The 19,730-nt window shown below is 36.6% G+C and overlaps 1 protein-coding gene across 1 annotated transcript in view; it reads left to right on the top strand.

The window, feature by feature from the left end:
- The window catches only part of sardh (sarcosine dehydrogenase), a 67,240-nt gene that overhangs the window by 934 nt on the left and 46,576 nt on the right, over positions 1–19,730 (top strand). Inside the window, exons 2-8 of the mRNA XM_084104736.1 lie at positions 963–1,289; positions 1,589–1,767; positions 2,086–2,265; positions 2,367–2,490; positions 2,830–2,930; positions 5,564–5,668; positions 12,374–12,503. Coding sequence (XP_083960862.1) covers positions 968–1,289; positions 1,589–1,767; positions 2,086–2,265; positions 2,367–2,490; positions 2,830–2,930; positions 5,564–5,668; positions 12,374–12,503 — 1,141 coding nt within the window. The 5' untranslated portion in view covers positions 963–967. The remainder of the gene's footprint in view (positions 1–962; positions 1,290–1,588; positions 1,768–2,085; positions 2,266–2,366; positions 2,491–2,829; positions 2,931–5,563; positions 5,669–12,373; positions 12,504–19,730) is intronic.

Raw genomic sequence — 19,730 nt, 5'->3', positions numbered from 1 at the left:
CTTCACACGCTGATAGTTTTTTTAGTTTTTAGGTTTTTTTAGACATGTTATCTAATGCATGTGCCATGTGCATCTGTTTTACAATGTTGTTGTTTTGCACGTTATTATTATTTAGTTTAATATCAATGTCATCGTGCTTGCATTGCACAAATGCGTCGATCAGCCTAAAACAAGCTTTTGCATCACGTTCTGCAAAGACAAGTTGGTCATTGTTGCATTATTTTCAGGCGACACCTTTGTTGACCAGTGGCTTAAATAAGAAACTGAATTGTCTGTAAAACATTTCAGTTGACAAAGCTTAACTAAAACTCTTATTAGTGTAGATAAGCTGACTCACATGATGCTCACAGTGAAGAATGTTAAGAAATATACAGAGTGGAAATTATACATTTAAATTAGATATTTAAATAGATGGATAATAAAGATTAAAATTACTTAGTGCTTGGCTTAAGCTAGTTTTTTATTTTAATTGGTAACACTTTACAATGAGGTCCCATTTGTTAACTTTAGTTAAATGCATTAACTAAAACTAACTGAGCAATCCATTTGTTACAGTATTTATTAATCTCTGTTAACGTTAATTAATAAAAATACAACTGTTCATTACTGTTTATGTCACCTCGGGTCCATTAAATAATGTCGAATAAATAAAGATGAATAAATGTTTTAGAATGATTTTTCATTGTTAGTTAATGTCAACTTATGTAGTAAATGAATGCAACCTTATGTAAATAGTTGTTACCATATAATTATTTTTAAAAAGCCAAAAATATATCAAAAATCCAGGTGTATTTTATTTTGAAGTAAACTTTTTTTAATGGGTAGACTATTTATCTTATGTAGAAAACTCAAAAAAGTAATTGTAACAAATAAAAGTGGGCCCAGTACTGAGCCCTGAGGGACTCCTTTTCTATCAACATTATATAATAAGAGTGCGTGTTTATGGTCTTGTGTTGTTGCAGGGGCCATGGCCTTCTTGGGAACAGTGGCTCGGAGGGTGACGGCATGCCGTCAGCACCTCTCGCCCCTCTGCCGTGCCACCACCCGCTGCTATAGCTCCCAGTCTACACACACCACAGAGAAGAGCGTCCCCTATGAGAAGACGCTCAAGCAGGAGGATGGCATCAGTGGGCCCACCAAACCACTGCCAAAGTCTGCAGATGTTGTGGTGATAGGAGGAGGAAGCCTGGGTTGCCAGACCCTCTACCACCTGTGTAAAATGGGCATGACCAATGTGGTTTTGCTGGAGAGGGACAGATTGACTGCAGGCACCACCTGGCACACGGCGGGTATTGCACTGTGTTTACTTTGTGATTAGAGACTTGGTTTCTTTTTCAGTTTTTAACTTTCATTGAAAATGTGTAAGGTAAAACTGAATCTAGGTAGCAAATCTGATTTAATATCCCACGTGTACAGTTTAGTTGAAGTGTTTAGTCCATGAATAGGCTTACATAACTGGTTGTATAATAGTTAAAGCCTACTCCATGGGCGTAGCAGTCTGTCAAATACAAATGAGCTCCAACTTGTCTTTTGAATATTGTTTTTGTTTGAATCAGATACTAGCCTACATCTTTTTATGTTTTCACAGGTCTTTTGTGGCAGTTAAGACCAAGTGATACTGAGGTGGAACTCTTGGCTCACACTCGCAACGTGATCAGCTCAGAGCTGGAGGAGGAGACGGGACTCGAGACGGGCTGGATCCAAAATGGAGGCCTGTTCATCGCTTCCAACAAGCAGCGACTGGACGAGTACAAGCGCCTCATGTCGGTATGGCACAAATGCTAAACCACACATCTTGGCAAGATAGAAATGGAACTGCTGCAAAGTCAAATTACAAAGACAGTGTCCATCCTCGCCTAGGAATTAAGTGTTTGCAACAAAAAAAAGTTTATTTCTATAAAAATTGCTCAAAGATTCATTCGTATGTAAATTGTACACTGGAATCCAATGTGCCAATTTTTTTTTTTTTAGAATGAATGCAGTGATTGACTAATCAGAATCAAGAATTTCAAAGAGGCATGTGTTGATAATGAATGAAATGTGAAACATAATCTAATAAGTGGATACTCACATTTTGCTTTTCAGTTGGGTAAAGCGTACGGCATTGAGTCATACGTCCTGTCGCCAGCTGAGACTAAAGACCTGTATCCTCTGATGAATGTGAAAGATCTTTATGGCACACTCTATGTGCCTAAAGACGGCACCATGGACCCAGCTGGCACCTGCACCACCCTCTCCAGAGCAGCCACTGCACGGGGTGCCACTGTACGCCTCCTCACCCTAAACTCTCTTCAATTGATGATTGACTTCTTTAGTTACGATTGAATGCATGAACCATATTGAAACATGATTATTATTGATTTCAGGTGATCGAGAACTGTCCAGTGACAGGTGTCCAGGTTAAGGTTGATGATTTTGGCGTGAAGAGAGTGAAAGCTGTAGAAACTGCTCACGGGACCATCCGAACTCCATGTGTGGTGAATTGTGCAGGTCAGAAAGATGCAGACTTCACCAGCAGAGGGCAGTCTGTGATAGTGAAATAGCATTTAACCATGTATTGCTGTAAAAGCAAAGTTTTTGACTAATGTCACCTCACCTCTTAGTCTTTTAAATATTTAAAACACACTCATACATGCATATATATATATATATATATATATATATATATATATATATATATATATATATATATATTACACTTATTTATTGATTATTTTACTAATTTCTATGGTCTTTTTTTAATGGATATCATTATCAAATTTCATCAACTGTCTGTTTTCATGCCAATACAGCATTATCCTGTCACTTATACTTCTCTATGTTTTTTAGGTGTCTGGGCCACTAAGCTGGGTAAAATGGCAGGCGTCAATGTTCCCTTGGTAGCCATGCATCATGCTTATGTTGTCACAGAAAGAATCGAGGGGATTCAGGTAATCTATTAAATGCCGCACTGTCCATTTCAGCACAGTATTACACATCACAAACCAACAATCATAATAAATCATGTCTTTGCTCTTGGTTGTAGCCTAAAGTATCATAATGTGCATAAAATGCCACACTACCTCACTGGGGTCTTGAGTAATCACCTTTGTCCTAGGCTATTAAACAGCAAACACAAGGATCTTTGCAGAAGATGGCGCCATGACTTCAGATGAATCAACACATTTAACCATGTGCACATGGTCCTTAACATTCCACGCACTAAAAAAACAGCAGGAAAACTCAAAATCACACCATTAAGGGGAGAGATGCACATAATACAAAAACAGTGAGGCATTTTGCATGATTTTTTCATACAGTGATGCATGCTGGGAAACAGAGTCCAACATTTTAACAGCCGGTTAATGTGCAGCAATTGCGTTGAGCGGAAGTAATTAGCATTCTTTTTAGTGCAAACATCTTGTTTTAAGGTTTTTAATCAAGTTAATCCAAATTTAGTTGTAGAATTCTTAGGCAAAATGGTCTTTCTATTAAAACGGGTAAAATGGCAGTTTCTATTTTAAATTTTAATTAGTTTTTTTTTTTTTTTTTGCCATGAAAATAACCAAAGAAACTTGTGTGGCATTAAAAAAACAAACAAATTAATTAATTAAATTAATTAATATTATTGTTTATTGTGCCTTATTAATAAAACCTGCTATTTGCCTACTGCAATTAATGTTCTATACCCGTGAAAAGTAGGTCAGGGCTCAACAAAGAGGATGGGCTGAGTTTCAGGCCACATGTGCTGCATTGATACTACAATTTACATCTTGTGTATATATGTTTTTGTGCCTTTACGGTGTCTATTGAACGCTGTTATTGAATTGTGCTAATTATGTTACCAAGGAAACCAATGAAATGTACAAATTTAAATGTGTTAAGGAAACCAAGGATAATGTGACAGCATCAGTTAGAATAGTGTGAAAATTATAAACAGATCAGTAATGCTTCACACTAGATTACTGTTTCCCAGCAGTTTATAGCTGTCATAGTTACATTTATATGTATTTCCATGTAATAATAACAAATATTATAAAAAAAGTATTAATAGTATTTGATATTTACATTTAATAAAAATAATAATGATGTAAATTAATAATATAATTAAATAACTACATAATAATGAAATGAAAGGTTCAGCCATGAAACTCTTCGTGTTCTGATTGGTTCGTTCAACCTAATGTTCTCAGCCAATCAATTTCACGTATTCATTACCGTTTCCCTTTGTAACCATGGCATCCAAACAAATACACTAACTCTGCGTGCCGTGTGGATTCTTATTCTACCCCTCCGCCTCCCCAGCACCACCTGCCTAGATCTGCTACAGGGTCTCTCTCTCTCTCTCTCTCTCTCTCTCTCTCTCTCTCTCTCTCTCTCTCTCTCTCTCTCTCTCTCTCTCTCTAGCAGCATCAGCATGTGTCCAATAAATTTATGTTCCGAACATAAAATTCTACACTCATTTTAGGTGGTGTTTAGTCAACTAGGTGACTACAGCGCATTGAAAATACATAACTGGAAATAAATGAGTTGTACTATTTCAAAACGGAAGTGCGTCACGGACCTCGGTGCAAGTAGTCCATTGGGACGTCGTGCTCTATTCTGTGGCAGATCACAACAGCAGCCATGGCATAAGCACTTAGCTCAGAGCCTTCCTCTGGATTATGCAACACTGTGTGTGTGTGTAGGAGAGAGAGAGAGAGCGCTTGTAGTTTGATGCATGGTTGATGACAGCTATGTTACTCCTCACAGAATGGCCAATGTGTCATCACTGAATCTCAAGTAATGAGATGTTTGTCATCCACATGATGTGATAGTGAAATTGATAGATATTTTGCTTCTGAATGGACTGTGAAACTGCAAAATAAATATTAAGCCCTCAAACCAACATTAACATACTTTGGAAGCTTGTTTCTGCCACTGAATAAATAAATAAAAGGTAATTGTGACCTTTTATCTCGCAATGCTGACTTTGTTCTCGCAATTGTGAGTTTATAACAATTTTGATTATTATTATTATTTTTTTTACGTTTCACGTTAACATTAAATAATGTATTGCTACATTTGTTACAATATTTATTAATCTTTGTTAATGATAGTTAATAAAAATACAGTTGTCCATGTTAATTCACAGTGCATTAACTAATGTTAACAAATACAACTTGATTTTAATAATTAAATGTATTAGTAAATGTTGAAATTAGCATTTATTAAGGTTAATACATGCTGTAGAAGTGCAGTTCATTATTAGTTCATGTTAACTAATGTAGTTAATTAATAAAACCTTATAGCTATGTTTCCATCCAAAGTTGCGAATATAACATAAAACTCGCACAAAATATTGCATAAAACATTTGCGAATAAAGTACCATTTCCATCCAGTGAGTCGAAGAGAACAAAATCGTCATTATATGACGCTTAATATTCCGTGTCGGAAACAAGCTTCCATAAATTACACAGGAGAGTGGAAGTATCACTGTACACACTGATCGTATCATCATCTGATGTTGGTTATAGCTTCACCTACAAAATGCTTTGTCATGCATGAATATAATGAGCTTTCTAATATGTCTTTTTCCACTAGAATATGCCCAACGTCAGGGACCATGATGCATCTGTCTACCTCCGTCTCCAAGGTGATGCTCTTTCTGTGGGAGGCTACGAACAGAACCCCATATTCTGGGATGATGTAAGTTGTAATGACTGTTTCCAAAAGAGAAAAAATATTACTGAGTCTGAGATATAAAAGGTGTTATTCTTTCCATATTTTTGCTATAGTTGATTATGTTGTATATTTGCTGTGTTTGGTTTGAGTTCCACAATCCATATATCAGAAAGTTCCCATTTACCATTTGATTTGCTGTGCATTCAAGTGATTTGGTACAAATAAAATGGGTGCATGAAGTGATTTCATGTTTTTTCCTCTTCCCACTTTTTAGAGCTATTGCACAAAATGAGGGGCAAAAAGTGCATTAGGTTTGTAATTGATGTTTTATCAAATTATTTATCTTTCTCATTGGGGATTAACAATGTATCATATTGGTTATCGGCCGAAAATTAATGTTTTAGTTGTTTATCACTATTGGTTGATATTGTGCATGCTAATTTCTGCCTATTTTTACATTTAGATCGACCGTTAGATGATAGAAAAGTTAGTTAATCTTTATAAACATTTTAAAAACATTTCACTGATATTTTATTATACTATTATAGCGTTTATTAATATTTTGAATTGGCTTTCATTTTATTTTATTTAGTTATATATTTTAGTTTGTTTTAGTCATTTTGTTTTTATATTTCTGTTTAGCTTTAATTTATTTATTTCATTTTTAGTTTTAGTAATTTTATTAATTCAAATTAAACAGTTAGTTGCCAAAGCCACATTTCTACTTTTGGGTTAATTTTATGTTTCAGGTAAATTTGTGTTTCAGTGAAAGACGCACACACACACACAGTTTAGTCTAGGGCTGCACGATAGAACAACATTAAATAGAAAACGCGATATTGCTTAGTGCGGTTTTTCGAATGGCAAAGGCCACGATTTAATTATAGAAATATGCGCTTTGTATTTTCGCGTGTGCGACTTGAGGGTCTCGGAGAGACTCGTTTCATTATTAAGTGGCTCGGTGTGCATTATTAATGAGAAGAAACTCGTCCGCTCCAATCACTGCGCTGTTTTCTGCATGAGATTGCATTACACCAGTGTCACGAGAGGCTGTTTCAGGTGTGTTCATTCATCTGTCGTCTGTTCAACTCAGCGCTGTTGTCTTTCAGAGACACATAAAGAGGGTTCCCTACCAATACATAAAAAGCATTTCACATGTACACACACAGAACGAGCAAGAGAGCGTTTTCTGCGCTGAACACCGCGATGAGTTAAATACGAAGTTTAACAACACTCACAGCATGGATTACAGTTCATATCTGGACCAGAGTGAGCGTGGTTTAAGTTTAATGGACATATTTCATATACTCTTTATCGCCTGTAAATAAAGAAATGAAAACGTAAATATTAGTATTGAAATTTTACAGTTGTACTATAAAATAACATTATTAGTTTTATTAAAGGGATACTTCAGGATTTAGCATTGAGCTTTGTATCAGTAGAAAACCTGTAGTATTTTCGAATTACCGTGCTTTCCACCCTCATATCCCCCTGAGACGAGAGATTTATGTATTTTTTGTCTGGAATTTTTTTTGCGTCATCGGAGGATTTTTTGGCCAGAGGCTAAAGACTACAGCCAGTAGTCGGGGCTGTCCCGCATGTTTTCAACTCGCCCATAGAGGGTGGGATCTCACTCACAGAATGTACAAACAGTGTCAGCCATCTTTTTTGGAAGCTAAGCTAGCAGGCTCTTGTTCTGTGGAGAAAGCTGAGTAGTAGGGGTTACCATCCGTCGAGATCGTCCAAAATTTCCAGGATTCAGCTTTTGCTTTCTGCAGTCGCCATTCATTGTTTACATGCACACCTTTTGTTTCAATCTAACTGAATTCATTTTGAATTCTCATATATCTCGAGTTTAAACCTACAGTTAAACCTCGAGTTTAAGCCACAGTAAACATAATCAATGGCGACTGTAGAATGCAAAAGCCGAATCCCGGACATTTTGGGCGATCTCGAAATCCCGGGCAGACTCGTCACGGAGACTCACTAGTAGCCTAGCTTTGTTGTTTAACTGCTCTCTTACCGGTAGGCGTGGCTTGGGAGTGGCCTGCTAGGGCAGCGAAGCAAGTGCATTCTGGGAGTTGTTGTCTTTCATCCACATAAGCCAAAAATACATTTTCTGGCTTTTCTCAGTCTAGAAAGCTCCAAATTCAAAAATAATTTCACATTTCTTCTACATAAATGAGTCATTTTAAATACACATTCATCTTTCCAGAGGTGAAGTATCCCTTTAAATACTCGATTTCTGTCATAAGATTTAGCTTACAGTAACGTCAATTTTTTTCTAATCTGAAATATATTGGTGGGTCTTGAGATTATAGATTATAGAGATGAGATTATACTTGTCTAGGTCCTGGAATGGAAAGGTTTGGGAACCACTGGTCGGGAGGGACGGCAGAAAGGGTTTTGCATAGAGAAGGTTAGAGTATGCACTACTACATCTACCTTTAATATGGCAAAACAGCTAAATGTTTCTCATTAAATGTCTCCTTTTAAATCTCAGTATAGACATCTTATAATAGCCTACTGTATATACCAGTGTTTAAGGATAATATTATAGTTTTTGTTAATGTTTTGAAGTCTATTCTGTTTTTTGATTTTCTGTTTTCAGGTAAAGTTTTAGTAATTTTGTTAATTTTATTTGGAAAAAAATGTCTATATAGTTTATAGTTCGCTTTTTTAGTTATTTTACTACTTCAGTTTAAACTAAACATTAAACTTGGCAGCTAGCTGAAATAAAATAAGTTTTTTATTTCGGTTAATGTTTATTTTATAATGTAATTCAATGAAAATGTATAAATGTGTGTGTGTATATATATATATATATATATATATATATATAATTTATATTAGTTAATAACCCTGGTATATACTGGATAGAGATGATCTGAAAAAGTATAATTTATACTAAGATAACCATTTCAAACAGTCGTGTCCTCATCACGCTTTCAGAAATTTGTTAAAAAAATAAATAAACTTCAATAATTATGATGGTGAGGCTGAAACTGAAAAAACACAAGCTAAGTGTCTTTACAAGCTTTTATTCTTGCCAAGAAGGTCAATTCTGATATCAAGAGTGTTCTGCAGTAAGAGGAGACGCACAGCAAAGTTACACTCACACATTTAGGTCTCATCCCCTTCAGTCAACGCGTGAGGGCTTCGTTTAAACAGAAAAACAACTCCTTTGTCGGTGTTATCTGCAGCAGAGACACCTTGAGTGAAAACAAAGCTGCGGCTCGACTGTTTTCAAGGCAACTTGAGCACAAACGAGGCTGCAGGTAACTGTTCAAGGCTAAGCACAAACATGTGTTCATCACAGATTAAGCTAGAGTTTCCTTCATGGAAGACAAAAATGTATTTAAATGGTTTGCTATGTTCAAAAAACATCTTATATGGTTTGATATAGTTTGCTATGGTCAAACTTTTCCATGACAGCATTTAATGCAATTTTGTGTAAAAACATTCTAACATTTTGCATTCCAGTCAAACGAAGTCAAAAAGAGATTTAATTTAAACTGATGAGACTAAAATGACTGTAAGGGAAATAGGTTAATTTAGCTCAAAGGAGATTATTAAAGTCATTTATTTTACTGCCGAACAAATGAATCGTCCAGTGCTCAACTGAGTGGGCCGTTGCTATCAACTCTGTTGCGGATATTAATGTCCAAATAGTGGAAACACTATTTATTAGTATGGTAACAAGATCAGCAGTTTCTGACATTAAATTCGTAAGCACATAACACAAGAACACTTCTCTTTAAATACGAAGGAGACTCTATTGGTTATACAGGATATGCACTTTATAAGACATGACCTGAATGAACCATCAATCATTAATTTAGCGTTTCTTAGGCAGGGTTATTGAACTTTATATTAATGCACCAGTTCAGCTTTTGTTATTTGTGTCTTTGAATGGTGATCCTGGAAGGATCTTTGCTCAAATGGGTTTCTCAGGTTCGCTGGAGGTCTTTTCGTGTCTGGAGTGAAGTCTTGGGAAGCCAATCATGTTCTGGTGTGCTGGCGGATGAATGGAAACAGATTCTCTCTCGTGGCTTAAAGTCCCCCTGTGGTGAAAATCAAGCTTTTTTTAAAGTTGTTTATATGTCTATGTGGTGTTTTTAATATGTAATTTGCTCATGGTTTTGTCTTAAAGCATAAGTCGACACCATTGCTGAGTATTTTCTCCTTAAAACTGCAGTGAACCAAACACAGTCTCAAAAACCGCTTTGAAATCGCTGGTGTTTCTGACGTCACAAACTACCTTGTAACCAATCAGGTCATCGTGTGATCGTCAACGAGTGGATCTCTGAGCTGGAGCTGAGTGGAGGCGGGGCTCATTTGCATATTCATAGAACCGCGTATACTAAATGAGGCAAGGGTGTAGAGTTACATTAAAGCTATTTTATGTAATTTTGGTCATCAAAGGTGAGTTTTAAGGGATAAAATGATTTACTACAGGGGGACTTTAAGTTTGATGTTTGAGGTGGGCAAAGACTAGAGTCATTGACTGAAGCTTTGTGGACTTAACTTAGAAAACGAGACTCTCAACGGAAAAGAAAAGAAACCTGTCTTCTCGTCTAATGCTTTGTTCGTGTCCTCTTTGTCTGTGTTTGTCTGACCCTTCGGAGGAGTTCTGACCACGTTGTCTTTAGTTCAGGTTGTAAATGTTTCTCCTCCCCTCACATAAATTGCATGTTATCTGATTAGACACACGGTCTCTTTAACTTTCCCGCTCTAGGAGAGTACAATTTAAACATGATAACAATACATTTTACACAGATTTGATTCATACAATAATTCAAGAAATGATAAATCATTCACGTTGATAGGAAACAAGACAACCCTTCTAATCACCATTTGATAGTTATAACAATTGCATGAATTATGTGTGATCTAAGCATAATAGTCACATATATAGGTTGTAACATAATACAGAATTATACAGTTGAACAATGTTTGATTATAAGTCCATCATTGTTTTGGAACGATCGGATGCATTTTGATATGTAAAGGCCGTCTCTGGATTTTAGAGACGATTTTGTAGTCCTGTGTTTAAGGGAAGGTCAAACAGAGGTCGTTGAGAAGGTCTGTTTTAAGTCTCTGTCTTCAGTAATCAAACAATCCTTGGCGTTAACTCCTGACTTTCCTTGTGCGGGTCAAGATGTGCCATCTCCAAACCAATCCGTCTTTTTAAAACTGCCTAACGTTGACATCTTAAGTGTTCGTTCGCTAGTTGGGTTATCTCTTACAAGCGTTCTTTGTCTTATATGTAGAAGATTTAGTTAGTTTCCAGGCTAAATGGCGTCCCAAATGACAGATCATCTGATTTAGGGTCCTGAGTGTTGACTTGGAATTTGTCTCTTTCATAGTTTGAAGGAGTCATTTCTATCTGATCAGTTCCTACATCACTAATATCCAGTTCATTCGTCACAAAAGGAAAGTTCACATACTGTGCACAGTATACTTACTACATGTGTGTGTGAGCGTGTCTGTCTCCTGATATTCCAGTGTGATGATGTCTGGAGATCGTTTTTTTTATACATCGCAGAATAAAGCAGAATTAGACTGCTTTACCTTTATAATCATCTCCAGCCTGCAGTATTCTGTAACAAAACTCTCTGTCACCTCACACTTTCACTACAGTCTTGCTATGAAACAGCGGATCAATATCTTAGGGAAGTGTGAACATTTTGAGGAGTGTGTTTGTAGAAACGGCGCTGGTCTGAAACTTTTAATGAGACGGTGTGAAGCCTGGCCTGTTCTCAGCACATGCAGCCTCTACAGTTTTTATTTTTAAACTCCAGTCTGCTCCACACCGGACACATATTCTCTCCATTTTTTTGCGATCAGCATTTCATCAGCTGTCGGATTGCTCACACCGTCTGCTGCTTCTTTCCATCCCACGGTTTCAAGGTTCATTGACATTCCCCTGTGGCAGTGAGAAAAGACAGTGACAAGCAGAGAGGATTTTGCTTAAATAAAATTACAAATTGAAAGTGTTCATGGAAGAATCATACTTGTTGTGAAAAGTGAAGTTTGAGCCGTGCAGATGGTTGATGGGGAAGATGGTGTTGCTCCTTAAAACCAACATGCAATAAAGTGCACTTTATTCGAAAATATTTGTTGGTTTTCATACTGGAGTTGCTCTCGAAATTGCTCCTGCAAAGTAGAAAATTGACTTCACTAACAAGCTTTACAAAGCATCCCAGAAGAATAAGCTGGAGATTTTCATAAACGGTGTGATATTTTTTTTTAGTAAAATAGTTTTATTTTATTTTATTTTGAATTCTAAAATTCTGAATTATGAGGGGGGGGGGGGTGATTCAAATGTAATAATAAAAATAATATGTATATTTTTAAATCCTCAGGGGACCTTGCGTCACTATTATAAGTGACTGTAATTTTGGATCATTTCTGCAAAATTACTTTTAAAATTTCAAACACACAGATCCTCCATAGACAAAAATAATGTATATCTGAGAAAACGGACAATGGCTACAGTTGTTAAGGATTGGTCAGTGATGTTTTTAAGGCGGGGCTTAGCGAAGGGTCAGTAGGACACCAGCAGTTTAACTTGATTGGTGTTTTTACCTTAGTGACGTTATCATCCAGTAAGACCTCCAAAATCATCGATGTATGATTTATGGCAGCAGTGAGCTGTGAACTCACCAGGCCACTCCATTATTGAGTATGATTATAAAATTGTGTATTTGTTCTCTGAACCTGTAGGTGTCTGATAAGTTTGCCTTCAGCTTGTTTGATCTGGACTGGGACGTCTTCATGCAACACATCGACGGAGCCGTTAACAGAGTGCCTGCTCTGGAGCAAACTGGAATCAAATCCACTGTCTGTGGTCCAGGTACATAAACACACACACACACACACACACACACACACCAGAGTTTCCGCTAGAAAAAAATGGTGCCGGTCAAAGTGATGTGATGTTGATGTTCGTTTTCCGGACATTTTGATGATATGCTGGTCAAATATCACCTCTTAATTAGTCAAGTTGAGGAAAACTGGAGGCAGGCTATGTAACTTAAAAAATGACATAATCAGGTCGAATGCAACATGTTTATTAGCCTAACTTTCAAATAGACGGAAAAAAACATTTTCTACTATGGTTTTGTACGTTTCTTCATTCGGATCTATTTGCGATCCATTTCATTCTAAACAAACAACGCAGTATATATGCTTCGTCCTTGTTTCATTATTCATTAAGATAATAATTAATAAATGCGCGCATAATTATCAGTGAACTTGATAAATGTTGCAGATATGTTTTGCTATACATGCACAAACAAATGCCTTTCAACTTATGTGTGCAAAATTCAGAATAAAATGAATGTGCAGCAATTTGTACAAATAGAGAGTCTAGGTCTACTATACGTGTTGTAGACAGTAAATAAACTCACTTAGTTTAATATTTGTTAAAATATTATAATGTTATTTTTTAATTTATGTTGATTATGAAAAGTGAACCGCACGAGTAAGATAGGATGCGCAATATCGAGAGACATGGAGCGGGTCAGACATGATTTTGACCACTTAATTAAGTTTTGTTTTGTAGAAAGACTTTTTTGAAGTGAATTTCGTTTTGTATAAATTGTATGTTAATTTTAATAAAAAAAATGTATCAACCAATTGCCTGGATTTAATAAATAAGAAGAATATAGCAGACGATAGGCCTAATCATGCAGCCGCCCGCGCGGTCACTTGCATTGCTCGTGAACTGGAGCGCATCTCATCCTAATTTAACGAAACTCAGCGTAGGCCTCACAGACATGAAATATATCTTAAGAAAGCTTGAAATGTCTTTTTAACAATTTAAAACGAAAAGAAATAGGCTTCTCTCTGAATATGTAATCCATGATGTGCATTTCTCTCTAGGCGCGTTCACTACTACGGAGATGGCGATTGTCAACTTCATCTTTACAGCTGTTGTTGCTGTTAATAAACTAAAAATAATAGGCCTATAATTTTATTAAACAATAAATTAAATGAAATTGTAATTGTATTAAAAAAGCAACAAAAAAATCCTGTTTAAGGTTTTTTTTAGTTTTTTTTTAACCTATGCTAATTAGAGCCCGACCGATATATCGGCGGGCCGATATTATCGGCCGATATTAGTCATTTTCCTAACTATCGGTATCGGCATTTATAATGGCCGATAAATTAATATTTAAAAAAATGCAGCGTGCAGTGATTTATGTAAGGATGGCGCTGCCAATAAAGCACCTAAAAGCTGTCACAAAGAACAGGCAAAAGTGGCAAAAAAATAATGGCCGCGTCCATGTAGACACAGTGTTAAAGCGACACAGTGTTAAAGCTCATTCTGCTACGTTACAACATCAAGCAATATTCCAATAATTTATGTAATTATAACACTTTATATAGGGCCATTTTGCATTAAGAGTAGCCAGATGGACACGCGAGACGCGACACGTTCAGAATTAATACACTTTTAGTAAACTACAGAACAGCGCGAGCGGGAAGCGGCGCACCTCACAGGCAGAGAACGCGTCCGAGAATGGACACTGCATTAGTGATATAAAACGCACACACACAGGTCTGTTAAATTAAGCAATACTTTTAAGGTAGTCTAATATTTTTCTGACTAACAAAATTACTGACACAGTAAAGGGTAGATTTAAATAAAGAAAAACGAAATTTAAATAAAGTAAACGTAATTTAAATAAAGAAATTAAACGAAATTTAAATAAAGAAAAACGAAATTTAAATAAAGAATTTAAACGAAATTTAAATAAAGAAAAACGAAATTTAAATAAAAAAAAAACGAAATTTAAATAAAGAAAAACGAAATTTAAATAAAGAAAAACGAAATTTAAATAAAGAATTTAAACGAAATTTAAATAAAGAAAAAACGAAATTTAAATAAAGAAAAACGAAATTTAAATAAAGAAAAACGAAATTAAGTTAAATTAAAAAACGAGATTAATTTAGATTGATAATAACGGGTAAAAAGGCTAATACATTTTGTTTCTATTATTCCATTTTCCACAATGTCAAAGCAACAGCTTAACCCAAAACACAAGCTCAGACATGCACTTCGTCCATACAAACTCCGCTGTTCTGCGCTCTAGCCAGAGAACACTCCCGTTGCTGGAACACTTGCGCGTCGGTTCTATTTCTAGCTTGCATGCGTTTTCCGCGTGGCTCGAGCCGCCCCTGAGAGACGCGTCTCACGCAGGCAGTGTGCAAACTCCAACCTGTTAACATGGGAGCCGAAATAAAAACGGCCATGTCACGCAGTCAGTGTGTCGCCGGCCTTATTCAAGCGCGAATGAGAACCGTTTCGTGGGGGATCCCAGATGTGAGAAGAAAAAAAAAAACGAATGTCAAATTTTCAAATCGAATACCAACCCACCGAACGAATATTCTAATATTCGGGTCCAGCCCTATAGCCTAGTTTCACGTTTAGTACATTTTGCTTACTACTTATTTAAAATAGTATAAAACTACTGTACATATGTAATTATAAACGTTTTCATTATGATATTATTAATTTTACTTTACTAAAAAGATCTGAGTTCTTCCTCCACTGGTAGATATTAGAGAAATTAAGATTAAAAATAGAAGATAAGGTTTTGTCAGTGACACTTTTGATATATTTATTGATACAAGTTATGTTTTAAATAACGTGACTAAATTAAAAGACAAAGTTGTTAGTGAAGATTATGCAACAGTATTTAGAATATAATATAATATAAAATGCAATGCAAACTAGTTTGGTTACAGCTCAAATTCTCATTCTATCATTCACCCTGCCTCCATTACATATCTTTGTCACACAAGTGTTTGATCACCACATTTGAGTGATCATTGCAAAACGTTTATATATTTATTCTGTTTATACTGTGTATTCTATATACAGTACCCATCAAAAGTTTGTACACACCAATTGGAAAGTGTGTCCAAACTTACTGTACTATAATACACATAAATAATATTGCTACTGTATTATAATATACACATAAATAATATCGGCCGATATATCGGTATCTTGTTTTTTTTTATCGGTATCGGCATTGGCGCCCAAAAATCCATATCGGTCGGGCTCTAATGCTAATTAATTACGCATTCAATTCAGGTAGGCTACTGAGTCACTGTCCTCAGTGCCCAGAAAAGCACTGAAACGGAGATGAAGGGGAACCCGTTTTTATTTATTTTTTTATTTTTTGGCTTATTTTAACTGGCCCATCCAGTTTTCTGGAGGCCCACCTACAATCAAAATCCTGGCGCCGCTAGTGCTTCAGCGGTCTGATATCAAGAAATAACAGACCGCATTCCACATTGGAATTCAACCAAGCCATGTAATAATGTTTAATAACTTTCAAACAGTAGAGCCTGTTCCTTTATAACATAGCCAAAGGTCGGTGTATTTTTGCTTTATACATTTTAGGATTATTCTCAAATTCAGATTGTGTTAGGGGGGCGGGATTATTAGGCAATTTTAATCAGACAATTTGACCGGAGAGATTTAATTTTGTCGGACATTTCATTTTTTTTCCGGCCAATGTCCGGTAATTACCGGACAACGGAAACCCTGACACACACACACACACACACACACACACACACACACACACACACACACACACAGACAAATCCATCAGATGCCCGTTTTACAACATTATGTTCTTGATTAAAAATAATTGGCTTATAAGAGTCATTTGTTCAGAAATTGAACTACATTGGTCATGTTATACTGTATGTTTTTGAGTCACTAAAAAGAACCAGTTCATAAGAGTAATTTGTTTGGGAATCAAACTACATTTTTTCAAGCTGTATGTTTTTGGCTCTAAAAATATCTGGCTCCATAAGAGTACATTTTTCAGGAAACTTGGGTCACAGTTTCTGGTCTGATTTCTGACTCATGACAATTACCAGCTCATAAGAGTCATCTGTTCAGAAATCATGCTGTGTGTTTATGAATCAAAAGAGCTGGCTCATAAGAACCATCTGTTCGGGAATGCTGTATGTTTTTGAATTACCATAAAGAACCAGTACATAGCAATCATTCATTGAGGAATCCAATTTACTGATCACATGCTCATGTAAGTCATTTGTTTCTTTTCACATTTTCATTGTAGTGCAAAGTTTAGGGTATTTCTATAGTCAATGCAGTATTTCTAGTATCTTCATCAACTCACTATACAGACCTTTTGACCGAGTTTCATCTCGCTGTGCTCTGACAGTCCATATATTCAAGTGATGGGCTAACTGTCAAATGACACTGCGCTCTGATTGGCTGATCTGTCACAGCTCCAGCTTTCCCCAGAGATTCAGTCAACCTTTACTGGCTGTAATAAAGGATGACAGGTGTGAAATGCCGCCAACACACTGTAGTGACTGTTGGTCACTTGCAGACGAGTTTCGGGTCAGTGGATAAGCACTCCTTAAATAATTTCGAGAGTGCTATGAACGACTCCATTCACCCACTCATCAGCTATTAAAAACGAGATGGTGAGCATACGTGTAATTCAGGCCTGCTGTCATTGGACTTTTGTGTGAATCCCATTTAACGCATGATAATTATACATTTTTGGTGTGAACTGCTCTCGTTAACCGCATCCATTTTAGTCAAGAACTACACTTGATCACGATTGCTTGATTGAAGGGCACCTGTACGCAGTGCTATTTTCATAATGATTTCAGAATAAATAGTCCTCGTGAAGTGCTCGCATTCTCACCGCGTCGCATCGACCTCCCGTGACGCGAGCCAGTGCGCCGTCAACACTGGGCAGAGGTCTTGATCCACTAAATGTTGGAAAACTGATGACTTAATTACCTTAATTATCTGGTTGCACATTAAACGAATGGTACGATTACTGATATACTTTGACGTCCGGATGTGATTTAATCGTGTTTCCTAATCGCTGCAGTTTAATCGTTTTAAAATGTTTTTAAATGCTCTAATGCTCACCAAGGCTGCATTTATTTGATCAAAATCACAGTAAAAACAGTAATATTGTGAAATATTATTATCATTTAAAATAACCGTTTTCTATGTAAATATATTTTATTCCTGTGATGCAAAGCTGATTTTTTAGCATCATCACTCCAGTCTTCAGTGTCACATGACCTTTAGAAATGGTTCTGTTGATGTTGAGGATATGTTTGAGCGTGAGTGTGATCCGCTGAGGGCAGTCAGAGCGCTTGGGTCGTTCCTCAGAGGCCATCGCTGTCTGTGTGTGGTGACGGATGAGTAAGAGGGAAGATGGATAAATAAAATATAGCTGCAACCTCACCCTTTCCTTTTGCTCTCTGTCGTTCTCACAAAGAGCAGATGATGCTCTGGAAAACACTTTCTCATGTGGAGTAATGGAAAAGGTGTGTCTCTTTTTCTTCATCTCTCTTTTTCTGTCTCACCTCTCAATCTTTCTTGCTCTCGTGGCCTCTGTTTCTCTTCACACTCGTTCTCCTTTGCATTTCTCTCTGTCTTCGATGCTTTTGAGGGTCACCCCACAATATCTTACCACTGAAAGCTTTGACCATTACGAATAGACCATTAAGTGAGCGCTCAGCAGCAATGCATTTTTAAAGAGCTTTTCAAAAAGATCTGATCTGACCCATCGGCAGAACCATGTGTCATACGTTTCCCACCTCTCCCACTTATTTCCTTACCTTTTGTACTTTATGTATTATAAACTGTCAGCAATTTATTTTTTCGTGAAGTACAGGAAACGTTATAAAAATACATTTAACTGACATTATAGGGGCTTTTACGGAGCCCCCAAAGGGACCTTTGCAAATATACATATATACAGTCTTTTGCATGCCCACGACAAACCTTTGCGTTACAATTTCCAGTTTATGTGTATTGTCTATAACCTATTTCCTTTGTATGTCACTGCCATTTTACTATATCAATTCATGCGCATCTATACTCTCGTTTTCTATAAATATCTATTTGCTAAAAACTTGGCTTTCGTTAGGGCAGTATACCGCTAATATCACGGCCTTATGTCCGCTTTAACAAATTTAACTCTGTGGCGGCCAAGAAACCGCGCCACGAAATAGATGGCTCAGTGTCCATTGTCCTATGCTAAGTTTAATGGTTCATAAAAAACATTGGTACTGTAAAAAGTGATCAAAATTTGGATTTTGTTAGGGCAGTACATTTTTATTGTCCCATATAAAACTTTAACGGCCAATTGGAAAATATTGGCACAGTAAAATGTACTAAATTTGTATTTCACAAGATCAAAACTCCCTTTATTAAACCACTTTGTCAGATTGAATGCATCCTTACAGGTGGCGGAGAAATGCTGAGTTTCTTCATTCAATTCTAACAGCGCTTATTGCGAGCAGAGCCATAAAGGACTTAGGAAAGCATTGCGTTATATAAAAGGGAGGCTCACGCTCGTACTCTCATTTTCTTTATAGGAAAATGGCAGTGACGCACAAAGGAAATAGGTTATAGTATACATAACGTGTGAGCACACAGAAATTTGTTTGCATGCTCATGTGTTACAATTTCCGGCATAGTTTATATATAGTTTCTAAATAGTTTCTCTTGAGCACGCAAAAAGTTTCTTGTGTACACACGAAAGTCTGTATATTCTTGATTTTTGCAAAGGTCCCTTTAGGGGCTCTGTGGGCTTTCGCACAGGTGGAACTTTTTCAACTAATGGAGGAAGTTGGCGTGTTCGCACCGCAGGAACTGGGAATGATTTTAGTTCTAGGAATGCCTTTTGAGGGACTAAATTAGCTCCTACTTCAGAGTAGTGTCTAAACCAGAACTATAGGAACTACCAGCGACGCAAGTGTAGACTGATTGGCCGAACACACGCAAAACACCAGCACCCGCCATTTTTAAAAAGCAGTGTAAACACACAGTTTATAGCCTATATATTTACTCCATGAACATGGAAAACAGCGCTGAAGTCCAGGTGCTCCTCAGCCTTTATGCTGAGGAGGAAATCCAAATTTTACCATTTTATACCATTTACTTTCTTTGTTTAACAGCTCTATCTGATTTATTCAGCAACCACAATCGCAAACAATATAGCCGAGATGCATGTTTGGATTTCTTACAGTTCGATCAAGTTTTGATGGCAGA

The sequence above is a fragment of the Abramis brama genome (genome assembly GCF_963993115.1).
Source record: "Abramis brama genome assembly, chromosome: 25".
Classification (NCBI taxonomy): Eukaryota; Metazoa; Chordata; class Actinopteri; order Cypriniformes; family Leuciscidae; genus Abramis; species Abramis brama.
Note: the sequence above shows the minus strand (reverse complement) of the source record. Positions and strands in the feature narration are given on the sequence as shown.